Source organism: Rhamphochromis sp. 'chilingali' (assembly GCF_963969265.1).
Source record: "Rhamphochromis sp. 'chilingali' genome assembly, chromosome: 13".
Taxonomy (NCBI): domain Eukaryota; kingdom Metazoa; phylum Chordata; class Actinopteri; order Cichliformes; family Cichlidae; genus Rhamphochromis; species Rhamphochromis sp. 'chilingali'.
In genome coordinates, this window is record NC_137940.1 from 7314579 (window position 1) to 7342163 (window position 27585).

General features: G+C 37.2%; 1 protein-coding gene across 1 annotated transcript; it reads right to left on the reverse strand.

The window, feature by feature from the left end:
* Positions 1 to 1085: 1085 nt before the first annotated feature.
* anxa5a (annexin A5a) lies at positions 1086 to 27108 on the reverse strand. The gene is made up of 13 exons (XM_080900406.1): positions 27034 to 27108; positions 26871 to 26912; positions 24288 to 24372; positions 22964 to 23058; positions 20578 to 20691; positions 17625 to 17715; positions 15700 to 15779; positions 15307 to 15357; positions 13173 to 13266; positions 10528 to 10623; positions 10247 to 10305; positions 8905 to 9027; positions 1086 to 1956 (listed from the first exon to the last, which is right to left on the reverse strand). Exons 2-13 carry the CDS (start codon positions 26871 to 26873, stop codon positions 1897 to 1899), a joined length of 951 nt encoding a protein of 316 aa, XP_080756532.1. The 5' UTR covers positions 26874 to 26912; positions 27034 to 27108; the 3' UTR covers positions 1086 to 1896.
* Positions 27109 to 27585: the final 477 nt, after the last annotated feature.

Below are 27585 nucleotides of genomic sequence, written 5' to 3' on the forward strand. Positions count from 1 at the left end.
TAAATTTAAGGATATTTTGGTTTACCAACTTTAACTAAACTTTTTCCTGATTAACCCCCTTTTCATAAACTTAAAACTAAAAAGTTTAAAATGAGGTGATTTATCTCAAATTACTGGACTGTCATTAACAGCCAGCACTGCTATTCATAATTTATAATACTACACCTAAATATATCAAAACCCTTCAAATCATTGGATGTTAAATATGTTAAATTTTAATGTGTCTCTCTTTTGCTATTCATTGTACTGTATGTATGTATTTTTATTCTGGTTGGAGTAATGTTATATGGATTGTGCTATTTTCTTATTTTGCACTGGCATTTCTGTTGAGCTGTGGAATCTATCCAGTTGTAAATAAACAGCAGATTCATTGTAAAGCAATAGTATAGCTGCATTGAAAAGCAAATGTAATTTTCTCTTTGGATGAATAAATACCAACAGAGATGTGGAGCATCAACTTTCCAGTCATTTTTGCAATGAATCAGTGTGGACTTGTGTCTGCAGAGAGAGCAGGAGCCTCAGAAGAAAGCATGACTATACATGAAAACACTTTGCAGGTTTAACCCTGAGGTGCTTTCTGAATACTTAACAGTGTCTAGGTCACATGACTGTAAAATATGTCAAACCACACTGAACTGAAACACTGAATATTTCTGAACCACACTGAGAAATGATACATTTCGAGAGTATTGACATGCACATATGTTCTGGGTTATTTTAATGACTTTATAATTTTAAAAAGATCAACATTTATATGACTCATCCTTATATGCATCCTCCTCAAATTTAATCAATAACAGTCATCATTTGCACTCATTAATGGGCTAATATGCCCATTAATGAGCAAATTCACCAACCAAGAACTTTACTTAAATAACCCATTTGTATTTAAAAGGTATTAAATATGTGAAGTTGAATTATAAGAAAATGAGGAAACATTGCAGTGATATATGAGAAAGATTACACATGTTGCCTAAGATATGCGGTGTGGTTAAAATGGGAGGGTTGAAAAACATAGTTAGGGCCCGAGTACTAGTCTGCGAAGGCCCTGTTGTAATCACTCCATTTATTTGCATTTGAATTTGTGAAAAGAAAATTACTTTTTAGTAAAATATATTGACACTATCTCATCAATCACTGTAATGAGAAACAATATAAAGACATTGTGTCCTCATTTCAAACTCTGCTGCCACCCTGTGGTTCAGTTCCAGCAAAATAAAATCATTTTCCACCGAGTGACCTATAGGGACCCCCTTTGTTTGACATTTGGCCTCATTGTGCAGAAAGGCATGGAAGCAATAGATCTCATTATATGCATCAACAAATGTCTAATAGCGTCCCATTACTTATTGATCACTGACAGCCGCATTGCACGTCAAGTCTGGATCACAGTCTCATTTCTTATTAATGAGAGCATCGGGGTTGTCAACATGTAGGGTTTAATAATTGAGTAGCGATATTGTATTTTCAAACTTGCATTTAACACATGCTGTGAGAAGCGAGCTCAAATAAGGTAAACAGCTGCTAACATTGTGTGTACGCTTGACAAGAGAAATAGGTCAAAGATTTTAAATTAATCAGGCATTTCATCATTTCAGAAAGCATTATTATCAGCATTAAAATTAAAACTGCTTGTTTACCAAGGACTAAATTAGAGCTATATGTTCTGTCTGGCATTTAAAAAACAAACAAACAAAAAAAGAACAGTGCCTTGTAAATAATATTCATACAATATAATATTGTCATAAGTCAAAATGACACTCAGGTAATTCACACTAACTCAATAAACACACACTAACAGAAAGAAGAACTATAGATCAATATCCTCATCTCATGTGTATAGCAGCAACATGATGGCTCATCATTCATTGCTGCTAAATGCGTCATAAGGTTGCATTAATCATTCCCACCACACAGGTAGAGTAAAGCCTTCTGGTAATCTCCAGCTGTGTCTTCCTGTAAAGAGAAAAAAAAAGAAGAAGAAAAAGAGTCTCATTTAATTTGGGAGGTTGAACATTCATTTATCTACTCTTGTATGTTCGTTTTAGAAATGACTGAATTCTTTTCATTTAATTTAAGTACTGACAGAGTTAGTTTTGCCCAGTAACAGATTGGCGACCTGAGAAAATTAATGGAGATTACAGGGAGTGCAGAATTATTAGGGAAGTTGTATTTTTGAGGAATAATTTTATTATTGAACAACAACCATGTTCTCAATGAACCCAAAAAACTCATTAATATCAAAGCTGAATGTTTTTGGAAGTAGTTTTTAGTTTGTTTTTAGTTTTAGCTATTTTAGGGGGATATCTGTGTGTGCAGGTGACTATTACTGTGCATAATTATTAGGCAACTTAACAAAAAACAAATATATACCCATTTCAATTATTTATTTTTACCAGTGAAACCAATATAACATCTCCACATTCACAAATATACATTTCTGACATTCAAAAACAAAACAAAAACAAATCAGCAACCAATATAGCCACCTTTCTTTGCAAGGACACTCAAAAGCCTGCCATCCATGGATCCTGTCAGTGTTTTGATCTGTTCACCATCAACATTGCGTGCAGCAGCAACCACAGCCTCCCAAACACTGTTCAGAGAGGTGTACTGTTTTCCCTCCTTGTAAATCTCACATTTGATGATGGACCACAGGTTCTCAATGGGGTTCAGATCAGGTGAACAAGGAGGCCATGTCATTAGTTTTTCTTCTTTTATACCCTTTCTTGCCAGCCACGCTGTGGAGTACTTGGACGCGTGTGATGGAGCATTGTCCTGCATGGAAATCATGTTTTTCTTGAAGGATGCAGACTTCTTCCTGTACCACTGCTTGAAGAAGGTGTCTTCCAGAAACTGGCAGTAGGACTGGGAGTTGAGCTTGACTCCATCCTCAACCCGAAAAGGCCCCACAAGCTCATCTTTGATGATACCAGCCCAAACCAGTACTCCACCTCCACCTTGCTGGCGTCTGAGTCGGACTGGAGCTCTCTGCCCTTTACCAATCCAGCCACGGGCCCATCCATCTGGCCCATCAAGACTCACTCTCATTTCATCAGTCCATAAAACCTTAGAAAAACCAGTCTTGAGATATTTCTTGGCCCAGTCTTGACGTTTCAGCTTGTGTGTCTTGTTCAGTGGTGGTCGTCTTTCAGCCTTTCTTACCTTGGCCATGTCTCTGAGTATTGCACACCTTGTGCTTTTGGGCACTCCAGTGATGTTGCAGCTCTGAAATATGGCCAAACTGGTGGCAAGTGGCATCTTGGCAGCTGCACGCTTGACTTTTCTCAGTTCATGGGCAATTATTTTGCGCCTTGGTTTTTCCACACGCTTCTTGCGACCCTGTTGACTATTTTGAATGAAACGCTTGATTGTTCGATGATCACGCTTCAGAAGCTTTGCAATTTTGAGACTGCTGCATCCCTCTGCAAGATATCTCACTATTTTTGACTTTTCTGAGCCTGTCAAGTCCTTCTTTTGATCCATTTTGCCAAAGGAAAGGACGTTGCCTAATAATTATGCACACCTGATATAGGGTGTTGATGTCATTAGACCACACCCCTTCTCATTACAGAGATGCACATCACCAAATATGCTTAATTGGTAGCAGGCTTTCGAGCCTATACAGCTTGGAGTAAGACAACATGCATGAAGAGGATGATGTGGACAAAATACTCATTTGCCTAATAATTCTGCACTCCCTGTATACTGACATGTGGGTAGCTCAGGTGTTTGGCTCTCCTACTCCTCCTCTCCACATGTCAGTTTGTCCTTGAGTAAAAGCATTTAACTCAACATCAACATCCTCCAGTTAGTCACATGTCCCAGTGTCTTTTGGCAGCTTCACAAATGCTACTAACATTTAGCTAATCGAAGCTAAAGCTATAAACATATATGAGCTTTCCTTCCACATTGACTTCAACTTCTGCTGATCTGATGTTACACAGAGTAAGGTAGAGAGTGTCCAGTTTGAGTTAACCACAGCACCTTTTCCCCCTGACACGTGCATTGATATCAATGCAGATTTTCTGCCATCAAAAGTCCCATTTTTTTCATCTGTTATCTCAAAATATCAAGTTAATAACTGCAACTGTTGACAAAAAACCTTGAAATGTTGATGTTACAGATATTTTATCTAGAGCATTCATGTTCTTAATGGTCAGCTAACCTGTCCATCCATTGTCTTAACTGCTTATCTAATCCTGATTGGAAGGAAGGCTCGAGCCAACCCCAGCTGTCATCGAACAAACGGTGAGGTGGGACACCATAGACAAATCGCCAGGCCATCACAGGGCTATGTCACCTAGGTACTGCTGTAAATAAATAAATACAGCAATAAAATATCAATTTACTTTGCTTCTCTGAGCAAAATGCTACATGGCTATCCAGCTAGCTACCATGTGTTATACCATACCATACTTATGGTGGAATGGTTTTATAAGCTTGCACGTTATTTATCATCCCAGAGATTTTCATGCAGACAGTTGAATTTAAAGTTTACTAAGCAACAAAACATCAAAAATATAACAGAAATGCCAACTGTTTGGCAAATCTCTCAAGTCTAGAGTCATGCTCCAGCATGCTTGATGACTCTCTCTCTCTTCATGTTCTTTGCCTCCTCTGGATCTTTTCCTATTTTGCTGGGAAATATTTCCACAGGTACTCAAGTTCTGCTACCATCAGTCATTTCCTCTACTGAGGCAAAGCTAGCCGAGGTGACTATAATAATAATAAACTTTATTTAAAAAGCACACTTAAAACCAAGGGTATGCCAAGGTGCTTAACAAGTAACATAGAGAATAAAAGGAAGATAACAGAAATAGGACCAAAGCAAGTACTAGGTATGCAAGCAGATAGCTGTCACTGATACATAGGAACAAACAAGGAATTAAATGAGCATAAAAGTGCATAATAATAAATCATAAAAGAAATGTTAACTAGAGGGAAAGGCAAGATTGAATAAGTGGGTTTTTAGTCGTGATTTAAACAGTGCAATAGAATCAGAGGCGTGGATATCAATTCCACCGTACCGGGGCAGCCAGTGCAAACGCACGGTCACCCCGAGATTTCAGCCGAGATCTAGGTTGCGGCAGAAGTAGTTGAGTGGCAGATCTAAGTGTTCTAGCAGGAGTATGCGGCCTGAGAAGTTCACTAAGATAACTCGGTGCTAATTTATCAATAGTTATGAACGTAAGGAGTAATATTTTAAATTGAATACAGTACTTTATGGGCAGCCAGTGCAAGCCAGCTTGAACAGGAGTAATAGAGCAAAATTTCCTTGTACCAGTCAAGAGGCAGGACTGTTTGCAGTCTAGGAAGAAGAGAAGAGGGAAGACCGTAGTACAAGGAGTTACAATAATTCAACCTGGAGGTCACAAAAGCATGAATAAGCTTCTCCAAGTCCTCATGCGGAACATAATACCTAGCCTTAGAGATAAGGCGCAGTTGGTGGAAGCTAGATCTCACTACAGCAGAGACTTGCTCATCGAGTTTGAGCGAGCTATCCAGCAGTACACCTAAGTTACTGACATAGTCACAGGAAGAGCTAGCAAAGGGACCCAGGGCAGCACAAAGCTGGACACGAGGGATTTTACTGTTGAACACCACAATCTCAGTCTTCTTATCGTTTAAAACGAGGGAATTACTCAGGAACCATTCTTTGACCTCACGCATGCATTCTTGAAAGTAGTGCAGGGACACAGCAAGGTCGTCAGTAAGTTCAAAATAGATCTGTATGCTGTCGGCGTAACAGTGGAAGACGATATTGTATTTTTCAAAGATTACGCCTAGAGGGAGCAAATACAATGAGAAAAGAATAGGGCCTAAAACTGACACTTGAGGTACACCACAACACACCGGAGCGGAGGAAGAGGAGAAGGTGCCCAAGTTAACCGAAAAGGACCTGTCAGCGAGGTATAATTTAAACCAGTCAAGGGCAGCGCCTCTAATACCCACAGTGTGCTCAAGTCTTAATAATAAGATGTTATGGTCCACCATATCAAAAGCTGAAGAGAGGTCCAATAAAACTAGGACCATAGAGTGTCCAGTATCAGTAATTACAAGAATATCATTAAGAACTCTAACCAACGCCGTTTCAGTGCTATGCAATGGCTTAAAGGCAGATTGAAATTTCTCAGCAATATTGTTCGTGTCCAAGTATGCCTGGAGCTGGGAGAGAACTAGTCTCTCCAGGATCTTGGACAAAAACGAAAGCTTAGAGATCGGTCTGTAGTTTAAAAGGTCATAACAGTCTGTTTCTTTTTTTAAGAATCGGGTGGACTACAGCACGCTTAAAAGCCAAAGGAACACAGCCTGAGAGCAAGGAAAAGTTCATAAGAAATACGATACTAGGTCCAATTACATCAAAACAGTCCTTAGCTATACGAGATGGAAGAATGTCAAGCACAGTATTGGTGTTATTCATTTGATCAACTAGCCGCTTAAGAGACAAAAGTGACACAGGCTAAAACTGGTGGAAAGTTGAAATGCACTCAAGAATGGGGAGAGGACATGGGGAAGGGAGGACTTAAGAGATGAGACCTTCTCTAAAACGTGAATTTGAAATCGCTCACAAAGAGCCTGAGAATAAGGTAAAGGCATGTCTGGGCAAGGGTTAACCACTGAGTTAAAAATTCTAAATAAGGTGCGGGGGTTATGACCATTGGCCCGGATGATTTTGGATAAGAAAGACGCTTTGGCCATTTTAGCAGCACTTTGGAGTTTTAAGCGGCTAGTCTGTAGCATGTCGTAAGAAACCTGAAGTTTATCTTTTTTCCACCTTATCTCAGCGCGCCGACACACGCGACGTAGAGCGCCCGTAGTGTCATTAAGCCAACACTGAGAATAGGTTCTAGGGCGATTCATTTTAATAGGGGTGTTGTGCCAAGAAGTGATTGCCTGCCAAAAACTGATTTCCAATGTTTCCGTGTGTTTTTTATGTGTAATATTGTTACGTATGTTGCTAAATAGACTTCGGTGAACAGGTATTGCAAAGGGGTTAAATACACAATTTAAAAAAATTACCTGTTTCTCAATTATCTTTGTAGCTGTGTTATTGTACTTAATTATAATCAATCAGCTTCCTTTTGTCCACTTAAAATATGTTTACAGAACTATTTTTGCATTTGTTGCAATTTCAGCTGTCCTCTTGGCCAGACTACTCTTAAAAGAGACATTTTTAAAGCAAACAAGAATTTTTTTTTTTTAACTGCATAAATAAAGGATACATAAAAGTCACTGCCAAAAAGTGATTGCGGCTTCTACCTCGTTACGGGAATGTCGTTTGTTGGTCAAGATGACTTGATATAATTCATGAGGGATATATTTGACATATGTTTCACATATTGTAGATCAACAAGTTATTTATAGCAGTTTAAATACAAGCAATCAGTTTTTGGCAGACAATCACTTTTTGGCACAACAGGGGCAAGAGTATCAAGGATAGAAGAAAATAACGATAGCAAGGTATTAGCACAGTCATCAACCGAGCGAAATGAACAACAGTCGGGAGTGACAGATGCAGAATCCAAGAAAGACATAGAGAAGTTTGACACCGCTTCAGCATTGATTACACGTAGTGGGCGAAGGGGAGCCGCAGGATGTAGTTCGTTAGTACATAAGCCAGTATCAAATATAACTGGGAAATGATCCGAGATCCCAGCGTCACTTATATCCATGATACAAATGAAATAAGTGCTTCCTGCATAATCGAGACGTTATTTTCAGGACAATTAATACTCTGCATTATACAGTACTGCTTACAGCGATCCACTCTAATTACTCATGGTTGATTATTATTCAATACACATTAGATTACACCATCCATGTTTACATCATATTGATAAGGAAAAGCAAAGTTTGATATCACTTTATAATCACTCCTCATTGAAAACTTCCATTGAAACTTTAGCACACTGTCCTTTAAAGGAGACCTATTAAGCTTTTTTATTTTCTCTCATATAAATACAGTTACAATGGTGGACGCTAGGGTGTAAGCCTAAGTATAAGCAATGAGCCAAAAGCTTAAAATAGCTTTTGACTTTAGAATAAAAATGTAAAGCCTTAAATAAGCTTAGTTAAGGCTTTACATTTTTATTCCACTTTTAATGTCAGGCATCCATGGTTGGTTGGTATTTTTTTGTCAGAAAATATTCAAAAAGCAAGTCTCCAAGTCATAATTACGGCTTGTATGTTGAAATTATCATTATTTACATGTTAGACACCATTAATTGTGGCAACTACTGTGTGACATAAACGTGCTCTTATAATAGCAGGAAAAGCACAGGCGTAATTAATGTTATTAGCTTTATGTAGCTCTGATTCATTTGGAAGGCAAAGTGAATAGTACACAGTACGGGGACTGTGAACATGCAGAATGAATTATAAATTATTTAAAAAGTGGAGAAATTGTAGAATAACTGCCATAATTAAGGAAAAAATGAACTCTGGTGAACTGTAAAAAATATATAATATATTTATTCAAGATTATTTCATAATGTGTTATTATCTATTCAGTACTGGCCATTTAGTTCTACAGGAGGATCGTAATAACTCTTCAATGGAGGAACATCTGGCATTAGGAGAACAGATTATTCACTTCATCTGGTGTGAAAAGAAGGGAAGCACACTGAGGGAGACATTTAAAGTAAATCACTAATCCCCACTCCATCACTGCACTGACGTGAGTAGTGTACAGCCATCATATCCATAGTAAACCCAGCTGGTGCTCTAAAGTCATGCAGAGGGACAGATGAGTATATTTAGCAGAATATGGAGACAACTGAGGAAAATTACATTTTACAGAAATGTGTTATTCTTCTGAAGTAATAGACTATTCAGTATGTTTCATTAAAAAAAAAGAGCACAAGGGAATGAACAGAAATCCTGAGGGGGCTGAAGCAGTACCTGAATGGTGGTGTACAGAGACTGTCCGTATATCTTCTTGAAACTGCCTCTGATGTCCAACATGTCCACCTCACTCCTGGACACCATTATCCTCATCAGAGTGTCGTCATCAGTTCCAGCTCGCTAAATACACAGAAAGAAAGAAAGAAAGAAAGAAAGAAAGAAAGAAAGAAAGAAAGAAAGAAAGAAATCTGCTAACTGAGGCCAGTAGAGTCTGAGATATAGCTCTGGGGTCTTTGCAATTTCTGTGGCATTGCGTGGTCTAACACTGGGTTGGAGCACCAAATCACAGCAACAGTTGCCTCAATGCACTTTATATTGTAAGGTAAAGGCCCTATAATAATACTCCTGGAAAGATTGGCAACTGCCTCACATGTTTTCTTTATATTAACAGTCTTTATCATTCTAGATTATAGACTTCAGTTTCTTTGTAAACAGCTTTTTAACCCTTTACTGATTGATGGGCAGCAACAATGACTTCTCTAGAGTTATTGCTGATGTTGTTCATTCTTAACATTTTGTTAACATTACATTTCTAAACAGAATTTTAAACATGCTGATGATCAGCTGATCAAGTGATTTTGATTAGCAGTAGCTGGCTGCTACAATAAGGGTGTACTTACTTCCGCCTACACGGCTTTAGCATTTTGGCTTTTTTGTGTTAAATTTCCACACGCTGAATGATGTCATGTGGTGATCCTCAGAGGTTCTGATGACTATAACTTCAGAATGGAAGGTGTACTTTCTTTCCCAAAATCTACAGTTATTACACAGTGAACCTTTAGTTTGCACTTCAAATATTAATTCAACATTTCGGAAAAAAATGCTTGTACATTTTCTTGCCCAGAGTTGAAAGGCAGGTTCAGGCCTCTTCCAGGTTAGTTAAGCTTTTAAACTATATCACTGTAAACACCATTTTGTTTTGGGTTTTTTTTTTTGTTTTTTTTTTTGCTGTTTAGATGTAGAAAACAGCCTTTTAGTTTACTGGAAAATGACTACACAGTCACTCCTTGATTTGACTTCACTTTTGTTGCCCTATTCATTCTAATGCAACAGCTTGTATTGTAGCTACTCTTCTGATTTGAATTTAAAGTCTTCTTAATATATTGATATTCTCATATTTGAGCAAGACTAACATGAAAATAATTTGCTGAAGCATCATGGAGGGTTAAAAATGACACCAACACTAACCTCAAAATCTAATGTAGTCAAGTTATCTTTTTTGACAGATTTAACTTTGTTAAGATTGTTATTTATTATATACATATCATATATTTTACAGGTGAGTGATCGGTGAGTATTTTCATTAATTAGACTAGAGCGATGTGATAATGAGACATACCCTCATAGATTTATATAGTCTCTCAGCAAAGAAGTTTGGGATGCTCCCGGCACATTTCACTGTGGAGGAAAAAGACAAAAACTGATGAGGCTATGTGCAAGACTACATTTTTTGCAAAGTTAAGCTGACACTGTCTGATGTTCACTTTTTGCTATCAAGTGTTATCTTCTGTCATATTTTATTCAAAATTTCTTGAAAGAAAACCCCATCCAGGGATATTCTGATTACTTGTCCCCGTATGTGACGCCTAAATTATCACCCAGATAAATTGCGGCTCTTACCTACAGCCAGCAGCAAGTTCTCCAAATTCCCAGTGGTCTCGCCTCTAATGCTGTCCTCTATGTCAGAGCCAGAAAGCTTCTTGTAGGCAGCAAATACTGCAAAATAACCAAAACAGCCACAGTGACAGACACTCATACATCCTCATTAGAGAGAAACACATCAAGCAATTTTCAACTTGAACCTGTTTTTACTTCAGGGCAAAAAATATGTCAGTTTCAGCCCTTAGATGATCTCTTTGTGCACAATACGAGTGTTTTGGTGAGTTTACTGGATTACATTTTTTTATTGCATTTATATAAATCTACCTGGCACAGTGTGTAACAGTAATTGACCATCCCTTGTTAAATCATGAATTAATTGTGATTAACCACATTTTTTGGAAAGTCAAGTTCAGTTTCACTAGCCACACCCAGCCTGATTACTGTCAGTCCTGTTGAATCAAGAAATCACTTAAATATAACCTGTCTGAGAAAATGAAGTAGGTTAGAAGATCTCACATCATCCCACAATTTAAAGAAACTCGAGAAGAGATAAGAAACAGTGACAGAATGCTGGCAATCATGGACAATGACTCCCACCCCCTCCATAACACACTGGAAATCTGAAGAGCAGCAACAGGTTCCTTCAACCTTGCTGTCTGAGGGAACGTTATAGGAGGTCGTTCCTTCCTGCTGCTATCAGACTCTCTAATTCATCCATACAGTATTAATTGCACCTCAATGAACCCTGTCTCTTTTGTACACCATGACATTTTTGCACACATACTTTTATATATATGTATATTTATGTTTATATGTATGCTATATCTCTATATTTATCTATTCATCTTAATATTTATCTATCATAACTGTTTCTACACTCACATTTTATGAGTACTTGTTGTTTGTTGTATATTTGCTGCTATGACAACTCAATTTCCCTCTGGGATTAATAAAGTTTCTCTCATTCTCCGATTCTGTTTCTGAAACAAAGTCATTGACTTCTGTTAGTAAATCGGTTACAAAGCAAGACTTTCTAAGACTTTCAGACTCCAGTGGACCATGGTGTGAACCATGATCCACAAACTGAGAACATTTTGCACTATCTACCAAGTTACTCTAAGAGCGCACTGACAACTCATCCAGGAGGTCACAAAAAAACCCCCAAACAACACCCAAAGAACTGAAAACCTCACTTGTTTTAGTTAAGGTCAGAGTTCATGATTCAACAACAAGGAGGAGACTGGGTAATCATGGCATCATGCCTATGGGAGAGTTCTAAGATGAAAACTATTGTTAATCAGAGAGTACACAAAGGCTCGTCTCATGTCTGCCATTTATGATCCCCAAGACTTTTGGGAAAAAAATTTGTAGACTAACAAGACAAAGGTTGAGCTTTATGGGAGTTTTGAGTCCCATTACATCTGGTGCAAAACTAACAGCATTGTATAAAAATAACACCATACTAACAGTCAAATGTGGTGGTGGTAGTGGGATGGCCTGGGGCTGCTATGCTGCTTCAGGGCCTGGACAACTTACCCAAACTCCATCAATGGAACCATGAATTTTGCAATTCTACAAAGAAGAGTGGGTCAAAATTCACAAAATGTGTCCATAGTGATGTGAAAGGCTCATTGCCAATTATTGCAAATGCTTGACTGTTGTTGTTGTTCTCAAGGATGGTACAAGTAGTTATTATCTCCAATAAATCCAAGATCTATTGGAGATCACGGTCTGGTTTTCATTAGTGGAGAGAAGGTTGAACAAGTGACAACTTTAAGGTTAAAACTGTCTCTAGTGCCATTACTGAATGGTAATAGGTGAAATTGTAAATAAGTGTTTATATGTGTGTGTTATTGTACATGACGTGTTCCTCTCGATTCTCCAAAGTAAATTTCTGTCAAGGAAGACAATAAAGGCTAATCTAAACTAATTGGCACAGATACAGAGGCATCAGTGTAAACTGAAATAACTGACATATTCCTGGTGTACCTCACTGCCTCATCAGTTAAAAAGTTGAATGTTGACGCAAATGCAAAAGAGACTGTCCCAACCACAAAAAAGACACAGATTGTCTGTTGTTTACTTAACTCTTTCCTGATAAACAACATATTGCAGTTGTGGAGCAAGTTAGTAGCTTTTCGCCTCTTAATGAGGACCACAATTTTTAGAGTTCAGAGAATAGGTCAGCATACGTGTTTGAACAGGTTTATATCCACTGTCATATGTTATGTTATATTGGTTTAATTGTGAAATTAATATGTTACTTTGTATTTTATCTTAGTATTGCTACGTCATTTTACTAAACCAAACTTGTCTACATTTTTTATTTTAATAAAAAAAGTTAAAGTTACTAGATCAGAAAAACTGTGAAACGAGCAGTCAAAGTAATTTGATAGAAACTTGCCAACAACTGACTTTTAAAAGACTTGCTAAAGCACATCGATCGGTTTGTTGTTTGCTCACATCTGACTAAACCATTGCACTTTCTACGCTCTCAACTTACTCTCCACAATCTGTGCTGTTTAAGCATGCTTCACTGATATTTCCTGCACATTTTCTTACACTTTGACTTTTTTGTTTTCCTTTTTTTTTTTTCAGTGTTTGTCTTACACAGCATATCACGACATCCAAATGGGCTGGCACAGGCAAACTGGCAAACTCACCTTTTCTGAGATGTTCAGCGCTCCTGTTGCCCAGAATTGTGATAAATTTTTCCTCATCTGTGCCAAACTTTCCCTCACCAGCAGCATACAAGTCCTGTAATGGAAGACACACACACACACACACACACACACACACACACACACACACACACACCTCGTGCTGACTTGATTTATTGAAACACATGTTAAGAAATGACAGCCTTGTACTGTGCCAAATCAACAATGTCTTTTCCCCCTATTTGTTATTATAAAGAAAATCTAGATTTCCTGATTTTATGTCCTTCACCAAACGAAGGTTTTTGCTTTTTTTTTTTTTTTCTATCCTTGCTCAGAAATATTTTATCATATGATCAAATACCAAAATAATAACATATTCATATGAGTAATTTATTATTGCTTTTTAATGAATTAGCATTGCTTATTTCTCCTAATTTGATCACAGAGTGGCTTAACAACGCTCTGGTGTTATGAGTCAAGACGGACTGCTAGTCATGATAATTTGGTGTGTGTTTAGATACATGTTATTGAATGTTAATGTCTGCTACATGTAATGGTTTTAAAACAAGATGCCATAATTACACACACCTCTGTATGTCTAATGCCAACTTTTGGTGCAAGTATAGGAAGTAATACAAATTATATCAGTGTGTAAAGTTCCCCTTGAGGCACAGACTTTCCATTTCCTTAAACTTAAACAGACTTATTGAATATGTGGAAAACTGTATATTTATAGTGATACCCCAATGTCTATCTATTAAACATCATGCAGTGAGCTTAGCACACATACTGGACATGTGGAAACAGTTAGACTGTGTCTCTCCAAAGGTAACAAAATCCGCCTCCCTACACCTCAACACCTCACACATTATTTATCCAGTACAAAGATCGAAGTGTGTACGTGACAGTTCAATAATTTACTGCAGGGGATATGTGCAGGACTTTTTGGTAGAGAGCTATAACTTCTTGGAATCTTCACTGGGTGGCTGGAAATCAATACTAGTTGAGAAATAATCCTTATTTTTTATTTATTACATTTTTTTTTGCCATGTTAAAAATGATCTTCTAAGCCTCCCTATACCTTACCCAAAAAGTTAATTCTGTTGATCTGGATGTATTGATTTCAGTCGGAGAAACGTTTCGTCACTTATCCAAGTGACTGGGATGAGTGACGAAATGTTTAAAGTAATCCCTGTTGACCCTTTAATGGGCTTTGGTGAGATGCCTCCATTTATTCTTTCTCTGAAACAACCCATTTTATCTCCTCCTATTTAAATTAACCTTGTTCTGATAGGCAAACAGTGAGTGTCTGCAGTCGTAGAACATGGTGGAGGCTCTGTCATGGTTTGGGGCTTTATTTCAGCCACAGGTGTTGGAGATTATTGAAATTAATGGAATGATGAATTATTAATGCAGAGAAGAACCATTAGATTCTGATCCAGCATGCAATACCAGCTGATAACAACAACTTAATTTTTAAACATGACAATGATCCCACACTGCCAGGGCAGTAAAAGCATGCATAGATAGAAAAAACACACAATGGAACACTATTATGGGCATTGACCGCTCGCAGGAGAGCCTGGACAGCAACATTATTGAAGCAGTGTGGGATCATCTTGATAGAGAACAGAACAAAAAGGCAGCCGACCTCCAAAGAAAAGCTTTGAATATCTTTCAAGAAACCTGGGCAACTATTCCTGAAGGCTACTTAAAGAAATTACAAGAAAGCTCAGGCTGTGTTAAAACATGGTCAAATATTGACTTTCATCCTTTTTAGAATAGCATAAGCTCTGTTTTTGTCATATATGTTCCACATTTCAATAAATTGCTGCACTTATTTCCCATTTTCAAGTAAAATATTAAGAAATGAAGTGTAACTCAAGACTTTTTCAAAGTACTGTATACAAAAAATAAGGAAAACATAGTAGTCCTGTAAAAACAATGGAATTAGACATAAAAAAATAAAAAAAAACCCGGCTCGATTAACACCAGTGTAATTGGGTAATAATAAAAACAGTGATTTCTTGTTAATGTAGTGTTGAAGTTGCTTGAATTCGCTGGACAAACTCACAAAGCTAAAGTGGAAAGCCAGCTCTTGCCATGTGTATTTTTATCTCATGTTCTTCCTTCTTACCTTAGCGTCTTTCTCGATCTTTTCCTCGTCTACTCCCTCCTCCCTACTCCCCTTTGCAGCCAGATGAAAAAAAGAGAGGTAGGAAACCAGACAGGTACAAAGACAGGTGGACAAACATAGAGTAAAGTAGGTCAGTGTGGATGGAAACATGGTGCGCTCAGACCTCTCAACCCAGGTAACATCTGAACACCTAATTAAATGATCCCTCAAATCTACAAGAACCATGAAAATTACTTTTCCTTCTGTATAAACATCACATTAAAGAAACTAAATGTGCTGTCATCCCCCTCCCCCTTTCCAGCCTACACGTCTCATGACTTTCTAATGGCATCACTGTAGGATCTCATTATCAGGAAAAGAAACATAAGTCTTTCCAGCAGTGCCCTTCTTTACCTGCAGCAGGATCACCAGCAGTTTCTGATAGTGCCCTGAGGTGTCACCACAGATATCCTTCTCCAGCTTTCCGCCAAACTCTGGAGGAAAGAAGAGAAGGGGGTCAGACGATTGCTTACAGTTCCTGTTCACGACAGTTGCTAATGATTTCAGTCGACCTTAGTAGGCTGTCCTCTGTTTTGCAGGATGAGCCATGAGAGGAGAGATTTGATTAGTTGACTAAGGGTCTATGCTTTCGTCCAGATCAGATAAACTGCATTCTCTGCCTTGGGCCATTTGAGCCTTTGTTATCACATATTTTCCATCACGGTTTGTTGTAAGTCACAGCTGCTATGTTAGAGACCTTTCATTAAAGTGTGACAGGTGATACAGAGGTGCAGTGTGTTTATTACTCGGATGACAGAACATATTACACTGAAAATAAAAAGGATCAGCACCACGCTATGGGCTTTAAATAAACATGGTACTCTAGAGAAAAGAGGAGATATTATAAATCTATATGAATAAAGAAACTATATACGATATACTGTTATTTCTGTACTATGCAGTAAATTGACAATAGGCACGCCATCATAGGTTTGGGACTAAAATACTTGAGGGAGGGGTTTGCATTAGGATGGGCATTTAATGTAAAATCTGTTACAACTCAAGTATGCAGATCCATCTGCTGTGGTGAGCCCTTGGGAATGAGCCCAGACCTTTATTTTACTAGCAGGCATGAGTGCCTGTGCATTGCTCCTATGCAGCTTGGATATCCAAGCTGTATACCCTTGCTTGCTACCCTCAGCTAATAACTTAGCACTCAACCATCTTGTCTAAATATGGTCACTTCTGGCTTTTGTGGTGTCCAAAATGAATGTTTTGGCTTCGAAATGTGAATTTCTTATTCACAGTTGTCTTATAAAATCTATGTTTGCTTACAGAGTCATAAGGATAAAGCAATTCAAAATTGTCCTGTGTACTCTAATGTAGATCCCCAAGTTTCCTACACAAACATCATATAAATTTAACGAAGATTTGGAACAAATTAAACTGAGTGAGAAGTTGGACAACTTGGAATTGTAAGCACAAGGAAAGGCCAGATAATTTTCAGCTAACTCAGCCTATTAGCTAATTAGCAAGTCAGTGTAATCCTTAAACGTGTGATAGACTCACAGCCTATCTAGTGTACCCCGCCTCTCACACTGTTACACACTGTTCCTGCTACTAAGTGACCCTGAATGGAATAAGCAATTAAGAAAATGGATGGATCGAATTTCATCTCTATAGTTTTAAGACAATTAATTACCTATAAAAAAAAAATCACTCCAGACACAGACTGGGTATCTTGATTTTGAATATTTGAAGGCCTCGTAGGCGCACACACACACACACACACACACACACACACACACACACACACACACACACACACACACACACACACACCCTTTTGTAACAACAGTAACCCTACACATTGAAAAATGATGACTTGGAAGTGGCATAGTCATCTTAGTTCTTTTATAAACTGTTGTGTTTTTTTCAGCGCCCCCAAAAAACTTGTGGGCATGGGCATGTAACTAAATTACGTTTGGTAAGTTCTCATTTTCCACTAATAATCCAAACTGGATTCTTTTAATTATGACTCATTTCCTCGTTGTTATTTTTAACTGTGACAATTATAACCAATTAAGCTTTAATCAAAACATGATCTTGACATTAATCAAATCCCCTTTGTGCCAAAAACTATCAAAACATTAATGGCAGTTTACTTTTAAAAAGTAAAAAGCTATAAAGCTTTTAAAGGCGCAGATATCTTCTGCCAGTGCAGTGCCAGTAAAACAAAACATCTTAATGCATTCTTCTAGATGCGTCATTATTTGTAGTAGTCACAGTAACCATGTTTGTCTGTTTTTCTCTGCCTCTTCATCAGTGGAGTGTTTTACCTTTCTTGTACACTTTGGTGATTTCTTTAATCTGCTCGCCAGTCCTTGAGGCCAGGATCTCAATTAGCACTTCATCTTCAGTCCCGGCACCCTGGGAACCCGACGCATGAGATAAATGGAGTCAGTGTGAAACAATATCCATATCTGTTCAATATTAAATTTTAGTACATGTTTATTATACATTAGGCTATATCATTGATTAGTAATATGAAAAAAAGAAAGCCTAAAAGTCGATAAAGAAAAATATAGAAATAATAAAAGATGTACAACTTGAGAGCATAGCAGAGTTAAAAGGTTTGCAATTAGAGAACGAATAGGTTCAATACTAAAGAGAATTATCTTTGACGTTCACTTCTCTATGCTGCAATTAACCTTACAGCAAGACTGTCTGGCAAACCTAACTAATGGAGGAGTGGGTGTGATAGGAATGTTGAGGCCAAGTCCTAAATGCTTTGCTCTCACTTTGACTAAACACTTCATTTGCACATGGGTAATGCAAATGTAAATGTGTCTGAAGAATAATGAGACAGAAAAAAAATTTCATTTGTAAATCATATGAGAATCTGAGAGTTTGCTAAATGTTTTTCCCTCATGCAATTCCCTTCTAACTTTATGAGCCTCCTGTGACCTGAAAAAGAGCACTCATAAAATGTCTGAAATGTCTATAATATAATATGTCCAGTTTGATCTGACATCTTTTTTCATTTGAGTTTCACTGAAGGTACAAAAGATAGATCTAATGGACTACAATGCTCCAATGCTGCAAAACAAAATGTTTGCAGGAGATATAGAGAGAAAGCTTAACCAATTTAAAGATATCTGTATATGAATTTTTGGAATATATTGGCAAAAGAAAAAAAGAGTTATGGTATTTGAGACGTTCTAGATTCTAGTTTTAGTCTGTTTGAATTTAAAATTGTATTGACAATTTAACAAACTGTCAAATCTGCAATCTCAAAATATTGAGCTACGGTCTGCCAACGAGTTAACTATGAATTAACTTTAAATACAATTATGTGCATTCATCAAGTGCATGGAACCGAAAGTCTTGGCTATTATTGATTATCAGTCATTCATTGTCTGGATGTCACCAAAACCCCCTGAATCATTAGGCATTACCCCCTGCAGCTAAGTCATCAGATGACAGTTTCAATTTTACTGTAACAATGAAAACAAAAAGGCTAAAACCACCATGTAGTACCTGTGACAAAACACAATAAGTCTTTTGTGCCTGAATTTAATTGTTTTGTCCTTGCCTTTGTTCTCAGTTTTAAACATGTCTTAGTCATGGCTACATTGTCTGAAGTCTAAAGCAAGCTGCTGAATACAAACAAAGTAATCTGAAAGAAAAGAGCTCTGCAATAAGCTGACAAACTCAAAGCCAGCAGTATGATCACCTTATGCAGTCATCACAGCTGCTACTGCTATCAAACTGTGGTGAACTTCCAGCAAACAGGTCCAATATTATTCTTGTCATCCACAAACTCTGGATAAATGTTATAATTTTAACAAATTTAATTCAATTTATTAATTTTAACTCTTAGATAAATATAATGTCTCCACTAGCTATTTGTTGCTGGACAGCCTAGAGTTTAACATTTTTCTACTTCAGCTATTATTACATTAATACATAATCATAGTTTCTTAATCTAGGAAGTCTAAAAGGGGCATTAGAAACAACAAATATGTATGAATTAATGAGAAATAAATAATACTTTAGTGGTTGCATGCATTATTATGGTATTCTTTTGAAAATTTGCTTGTTCAAAATATTAAAGACTTACAAAGACTGCATTTTCATTATATTTCTGTTTGATTCAGATATATGAATTAGCAGACCTACAAAAACTGAATAGTCAGATAATAAGAAGTATGAGTAATGAGTTTTTAAATGGCTGATGATCACTTTGGCTGTCAGTACAAGTGCACTCCCACTAATTTTAGAAGCACCCTAAACTATTGTGTTCTGGAAACGAGCCCTGGCTATTGGTTGAAAACAGCTGCTTCCTGCTGTTGGAGTCGAGCTTGATGATAGCATTGTAACATATCAGTAAATGTGATGTAATGCCAAAATGTTGATCTAAAAAAGAATGGGCATCAGAGATTGGTCTAAATGGTCTTTGTGGAGTTGTCAAGCAGCTTCTATCGCATACTGTTAACATAAAATAAAAGGTTTTGAACGTCATGTGGGAAAACAGATAATAATACATGTTAGGTGGCCTACCTGTTGGCCCAAAGATTTATAACGAAGCTGAGTTGAGTTAAGAGACTAGTAGCAACAGTGGCAGGAACTATTTTTTTATTATGTAGAAAGAGTTCCTGCCACTGTTGCTTTTAGTTAAAAAGACAAACTGGAAAAAGGTCCTTCTGGTGGCAAACATTTTACCTTTTCAACCAAACTTTTCAGAACACTTTTTCAGTAATGTTTGAGTTCCATTTATGTGGGCTAAAGAGAGGGAGGGAGCTGGTAGTGTGCATGATAGCTTACTAGCAATTATGTTTGCAACTCTTTTTTCATGTATTAGATGCTTTATTGCTAATGTTGAAACTCTGTGTAATGTAGATTAAAAAAAATTAAACCTTTTCATCTCTTGTAGTTGAAATCTGTAAAGTGGCTTCAATATGAATATAGTGCATTGACTGAATAAAAGATGGACATAATCATAATGACATCACCTATTGGTTTGAGAAGCCACTGCATTGCTGAACAGTATTATTTTGTTTCTATGTACAAAGTGAATAATGAATAACAGCAAAACACACACATACACCAAAAATTGAAATTTCAGTGGTCCCTAATTTACTCATTTGTTTGTCTGGCTTTGAGAAGTTGAAATGTCTGTTGTCAACTATGAAGTGTTTCCTAATCAAACATTATTCAAAAAACATCACAATAAAAACGTAGGCTACATTCACATTTACATGAGACCTGTAACGTGGTTTAAGTTGTTACCTTGAGAGCGTTGTGCAGGAGAGTAGCATCATATAAGACAGATGGGGTCATCAGAGCCACAATAAGACTCTCAAACAGTCCACCGAGCTCAGATTTCAGTGCACTGACCAAGTCCTGTGGTCAAATAATTAATAATAATGAGAGGAGCTAAAACAGTAATAACTATATTGGTAACAGGGACATTTATATAAACCACACCAGATCCCAACATTAAAACCAGAAAAACAAGTTAAAAAACACAAAATGGCCATTCAGGACCTTGATGTGAAGAAGATGAGGGGAAAAAAAATTACATCTCACTGCTTCGCTTATACTTAGAGTATTCAATGTGACCTGCAGAAGAGGAAAATATATTTACTTTGCAAATTACTCACAGCTGGCTTTCTCTAAATTGTTTTCTGCCTCCAATGATTTGGGCATTGCAGGAACCAAATGAACAACAGCATATACCATTGTTATTTGAGTATGTGGCTCTATTTGTGTACACAAAAACACCCACAGCACTGTGCTCATCCAAGTGCTCTTTGGAGAAGTCCAGAAATCACGATTCTAGCTGAATACATTAGATATTAAGCAGAAATTCCCCATATTTCTGGATAACACAATCCATCTATTTGTTACCGTATTTTTTGTGTGTAGAACGAGTTAAATTTCTCAAGTCAGACTAATCAAATCCCTACAAAGAATGTGGAAAAAAGAAAATGACAGAGGATGTAATATTTTGTTCGGTTATATAGAAAAAAGTAGACTCGGGCTTCAGATATTTTTGCAGTTGAGCACAATTGTGTAATGGCGTCATGACATTTTAATACATCTCATAAAGATTCTCTGCAATACTGAGCAAAGCAAAAAGTCTCACGTTCTGGGTCATTTTGATAAAACACTGTAATATACAGAGCTATCCCTGGAGCTGTTTTGTGATACATCTATGCTCTCTCAAACTCCTCCATCTACTTATACTTGAGACAGAAAGAAAATTAGCTTTCAGCTTTCAATCCACAGGTGGGCATAAAAAAAATCTTCACTGTGTGACAGAACAGTGAGACTATGGATGCTTAAAATTCTGTCTAACTAGCTGCACTGAATTCTGCGCCATAGAGACTGGGGAGAACTGCCCTTCCTGCCACTTATTTGAGGACTGTTCAGTCTTGATCCAAAATCTTGCCCTTTAAATCACAGACTTAATGTTTTTGGCTGCCTTTTTGCTGTTAAAAATTGATGAACAGAAGACAGCCAATGGTGAAAAACCAGCAAGATTCTATACTTAAGTAATATAACAATGTGAAAAAATTACAAGCAAAGGTCCTGTATGCAAAATTTCACCTAGTTAGGTGCACAAAAAGCAATGGAAATGTTATAAGTCATAAGGATTTATTCCTCTATCAGTTGTACCTGCTCCCTAATTGATTAAATAGGTATTGGAGAACTCATCCAAGGAAAAGCTCAAAACTAATCAAGTGCAATATTGAGGTCTTTACTTAAGCACATTTGTTTGTATTTTGAACATAGCTAATTCATTCTTTAATAGCTTTAAAATGTGACTCTGACATGCTAGTGCAGTGCTTTGCACCGTCACCTCACAGCAAAAAGGTCCTTAAATTCAGGCTAGGGCCTCTTTGTTTTTTTTATTATTATTTTTAGTAAAAAAAAATAAATTAGTAAAATATAATGACTGTAAATTGCCTTCAGGTGTAAACGATAGCTGGAAGCTACGACACATTGTAGTCCCCTTTGTTTTGATGTCAAATAACACAGAAGCCCCAAGTACCCGCTGTTCAGAGTTTTAGTTTGTGAGGGGCAGCCAATCAGAAGACAGTTACCTTAAAGGAAGAGGAGCTAAACTGTCTTTTTTGAGACAGAGAAAGTAGTGAGAGGTTGCATCAAGGCCCAATTTGACATAAATAAGGATTATTTTGAGTTGTGAAACACACACACAGCTGGAGTCTAAGACTAAATATACTGGGCTGGAAATGAGCATGAGAAGTGCATGTTAAATATACAATTCTTAAAACAGTCAAGATGTTACACATGCACAAACCTACTGTAGACAGATACTCATTTCTGGGCTTATTACTTGTGAGCCCAACACAGAAGCATGGTGCAGGAAGGTGGGGAGGCACATAACAGCTGACAGTGTGCAAGAGGTGGGGTACACTCATGACAAGACTAATACATCCCATGGTGAATGCAGAAAGACAGACAACTATTCACGCTCAGTGAAACACCTGCAGCATATTTAGAAGGATGATATATTCTCAGTCTTCAGTGCCTGGGGTGAAGTTGACCATCAGCCAGGTTGGTTTTGTGAAGTGAGGAATGCAGAGTGGATGGCACGACCTGTAATTGTATATCAGTTCTCTGTTTAATTCCTAGTGGCTCTTCTCACCTTTCCGTGGGCCTTTTTATATGCTGCCTTAATTTGCTGGCGCTGATCATTGCTGCGGGCTGTAAGAAGCATGAGGATGGCATCTTCATCTGTACCTGCACCAGAAATCATATAAACCTTAAATAATGTGTGGAAAATGACTCTGAAATCATCTGCAATGTGGGTCAAGACAAAAGAAGCTTTTCATTTCAAGTCTTTCTTTTCAAACACAACACAAATCCTTATTATGATAGCTTCCAGTATATCCTAACCTAAATGAGTCAGCCTGTTAGAGCATGAGATCAGGATTCAAAAGGATTGGCATGGCAGATGATCTAACAACCAATAGCTTTCTAAAGTCAACAGCACCTTAGTTAAAAAAAAAAAAAATAAAAAAAAAATAAAAAAAAAGGCTCAGAGACGCAAACAGGCTGAAGCAGCATGTATCATTTTCAATTCAGGGATCAAATGTTAAATTAGTGAAAGGTAATTATGGCACAAAGCCCAGCTGATCTGCAGTGACAGCACTGACTAAAGAACTGTACTTAAGTAGTGCAAGTCTGCTGTTTCAAGTTTGAGTCCACAGTAGTTTGCAGACAGGGAAACCATTAATTAGATCTAATGGTTCTGCTTGTACTGGTCATAAAGTGTTAGGAAATATAATTTACAGTGTTATCGCTTTCTCTCTCTGACACATGCGTCAGTTTTAATGTTGGTGATACACTAATTGGTAAAACACACTAGAAAAATGAATTGCTTTCCCATCTTTCAGATGATGCTTACAAAAGGGAGCAGTTCAGATGCTCTGACAGCTGTGTCAGTAATGTGTTTTTATCTTTGTTCATTATCTGTTTTCACATCCTTTCCTGTATTTACAACCACTACTGACAAATAAGACAACAGTTTTTTATTAAATTAATATAGGATGAAATGACTGGTCATGCTTTTTGTAGCTTTGCCTCCTTACATCACCACAGTGGACTTTAAATCAAGCAGTCAATATGTAATTATGTGCAGAATTTCAGCTTTAAACCAAGGAATGTTACAAAAATTGTGCATGACTATTTAGAAATTACAGTAGTTTTATACTTAGTTCCCCATTTTCAGAGGTACAGCTTTTTCATTGAATGACTTACATAGGGACCTGCCAAGTAAATAAATAAACACACCTAAGCAGCTATTAAAAAAAAAAAAAAAAAGCTTTCAACTGTGCAAAGAATTCATTTTTTGTATTTATGGTCATCGCTGTGAAATGTTGCATACAATAGTTAGTTAATGTCGTATGACATGCTAGTGTCAATGTGAAATGAAAGTGAGCAGCAATACATTTAAGCAGGATACTGACCCATCCCTTTCATGGCCTTATGGAGGATTTCAGCATCATGTTTGGCATTGAAGTTGACGTAAGGTCTAACGCTGCCTCGGTATGCCTGTAGGAAGAGAGCAACACATGTAAGTAATAAAACATTTGTAACAAGCAAAGGTTTCCTTCATCTGTCTTTGTTAGTAACAACAGTTAGCATGCTGATGTGAATGCACTCATGTAAGTGCAAGTATGCATGCATTTTATATACCCAATACTCACTGTTGTTACACCCCAGACCAGGGAACCGGCGTGCGACATAAGGAAAATAAAAATAAGGAAAAAATGCCCCCCACACTCCCTGCTCTCAAGGAGGACGAACCAACAAAAAACAGCTACCACGGATTTCACAACAGCCAGTCAGTTTATTGAGTCCCAAAAGGTAGCAGGCATCAGGGTGAGCATGGCCAAAACAAACAAAAACTCTAGAAATGAAATGCAGCTGGCTTACCTTCACAGAAAACCCCAAATGAAAATTACAGGTGTCTTACCTGCCTCCCTAACCAAAAACAGGAGAAAAGGTTCCCAAAGAAAAATGGCTTCTCACCCCTACAGCTAACGAGTTAAAAAAGTATTGACAACTATTTACATCTATATACAACAAACTATTTACAACACGGGGGGAGATCACGACCATGACAAACTGAAACACAGGGCTTAAATACATAGAGGGAGCAATCAGGGAATGGACAACAGGAGGGAAACACAGCTGGGGCAAATCAGAACTGACGAGACAAGGAAGCGTAAACTGAACACACTGAGATAAGACAGACCTTCAAAGTATAACAGGAAACACATAACAGTCACGCCTAACACAAAACACTGACAACATTGGATCGTAACACTGTACTTTCACACATAGGTTATTACCAATTCTGGCTCGAATCATACATGAAAAAAAAACAATTATATTATTTTTTGTGCACCTATTGCACTTAAAATTAAATCCTTCCCAGATCAATTCTCAATTTAAAACCAATGGTAGTGCAGTAGTAGTGAATTAGTACAAGACTTTCATAACTTTAGCACCATTTCAGCTAGTCGGGTAGATGGTGCTTCATGCAATGCCCTTTTCTGGCAGAGAATAAAACTCCAGCAGAAATTTTTTATTCTGTGGGCATAAAAATTTTAAGATACTGAAAATTGCAAGCGACTGTTAGTAGCAGCACTATAAACTTTTGCCAAAGGCCATCAAAAACCTGCATGGGTTTAAATGTTGTCTAACCCAACAGTGAGGCAATACTTTAAGTAGAACCTAAATCAGGTCTGACTGCTGGTTTTTGTCAGCAGGTAATTTAAAAAAAAATGTGTTTTCATCTTACTTGGACGTGCACACATTCTTAACCCTCAGGGTCTGTTAAAAATCACCACCCTTTCAGCTTGTTAGTGGCCACAAGTGGCCACCTACAGATTAGGTCTATAATTTTTTATTATTTTTGTTTTTTTGCCATTTTTTTTGCATAAAGCTTTTAAGTAACTTCAGTTCTTTCCATAAATATAAAATAATTATTACTTTTTTATTTTTTAACCCTTTAAGCAAGGTGTTTATGTCCAGCACTTTTTATAAAATGAGCATAAACACAAATATAAACTCTCTAGAGGCAATAAGCTGGATATATTTTGTTCATTGTATCTAAAAACGTCACCTGCTGGAACATCAAATAAGACATTTAAGAGGATTACTGATGTAGATTTATATATATATATTTCACTGTGGATCATTATTCCTGTGTTTCTGACCTTTGTAATGACAACATTTTCAATATACCTCATTCACGACTAGACTATATGGTGGAATAAATAAATGGTTTTAGCCTTAGTTCATTTAGAAGTCATACCCAACCTCAAAATGTGGTTGTTTTATTCACTTATTTTAGTTTTTAAGTGAAGATGGAGTAGTCTCCTTTTTAAACCATCATGCAGTGCCATCTCCCAACTGTCTCTTGATGAAATTGTAAGCCAGTGGGGATACAATAGAGACAGGTGCCTACAGTTTCCATGTACATGGTAATTCAATATGGTACAAACTAGACCACCATCATCAACTGAAACTGAGTTCTTTCTTCACGTCTCCTCATTAGACAGTCTGAGGTATCTCAGCACACTGATGGGGATAAAATCAAATCAAGGATATCAAATGAAGCTGCTGCTTCTCTTTTTGTGCCAATGTAAGTATACAGCGCAGGCATACTAATGTTTTTGTAATGAGTGCATCTTCACACAGAAACTCCTTTCGGTGAAATGAGGCTCATCAAAGAGTCAGGGTATCCACACACACCAAGTCTTCGTGGAAAAAGGAAATTGGAAAAATGAGAATTTAGCTAAATATATAGAGGGAAAAATAATTTAGGGCTACATGCAAGCCATTTGATTGAGCTATTTGTGATGGGCATCGTTTCAGAACGAATGTCACAGTGACTTGAAAAGGGAATGACCTTTCAAGAGTCAAGCCACACTTCATTACACAAAGAAAGTCCTAGAGCTGCAGCTTAACAGGAGGGATTCTTGGCACTTTGCATAGCTTCTCTTTTCACAGAGCACAAAACAATGAAAGGACACACTTACCATGCTTTTTTTTTAGTGATGATTGAAGATAATGGCTGTCAACTGAAAGGAAACGAAACAATTTAAAAAAATATTGAAACAAAGGCTTAGATTCACTGGATTTATTCAAAAAACAGTATAAATCGAGTGGAATTACTCAACAGTAACAAGTTTCTGTTCTTACCAACTGATGTCTGTCTTCTCCTCCACACAGATGATCTGGAGTCAGGTACGCTCTTTATTTTCTTCCCCCTAAAACTCCTCCTCACTAAGGAAAGCTGACAAGATGCACATCCTCATCTGCAGGTAGTGTTGCCTTTCACTGACAATCAAACGTGAGATGGTTAGCTCATGCTTCAAGTCACCTTTGTGTGACTTTTATTAAGCGGTTAAAAATTTCTACAAATTTTCACAGACAGCAGTTGTTATTTTTTAGAATGTGTGATGCTGCCCAGCAGCTTTGATCACGTATTTAATTAATTTGAACTCTTTAAAAAATTGCAAACATGTTAAAGTTCCACCAGTCTATCTGAAACTGTTAGTAATACATTTTTTAAATCATTTATTCTTTCCTCTTTTCTTATGTTTTTTTTTCCAAGTTTTATTACTAGTCTTGAATATTTTTGTTTCCAAGCTTTTCTGCGGGTAAACTTTGTTTGCACTCTAGAATTACATTTTCTTTGTTTTAGTGGCCCTATGATGGGGTTGATTATTTGCTTTAAATTATCTTAAATTT

What these genes read in the sequence shown, in the direction of transcription:
- anxa5a (XM_080900406.1), bottom strand. An exon ending in TAAGGCCATGAAAGGGATGG is followed by an intron (nt 23,059 to 24,287) that starts GTCAGTATCCTG and finishes TTTCTGGTGCAG; the next exon opens with GTACAGATGAAGATGCCATC. An exon ending in GACTATATAAATCTATGAGG is followed by an intron (nt 9,028 to 10,246) that starts GTATGTCTCATT and finishes CTGTGTATTTAG; the next exon opens with CGAGCTGGAACTGATGACGA.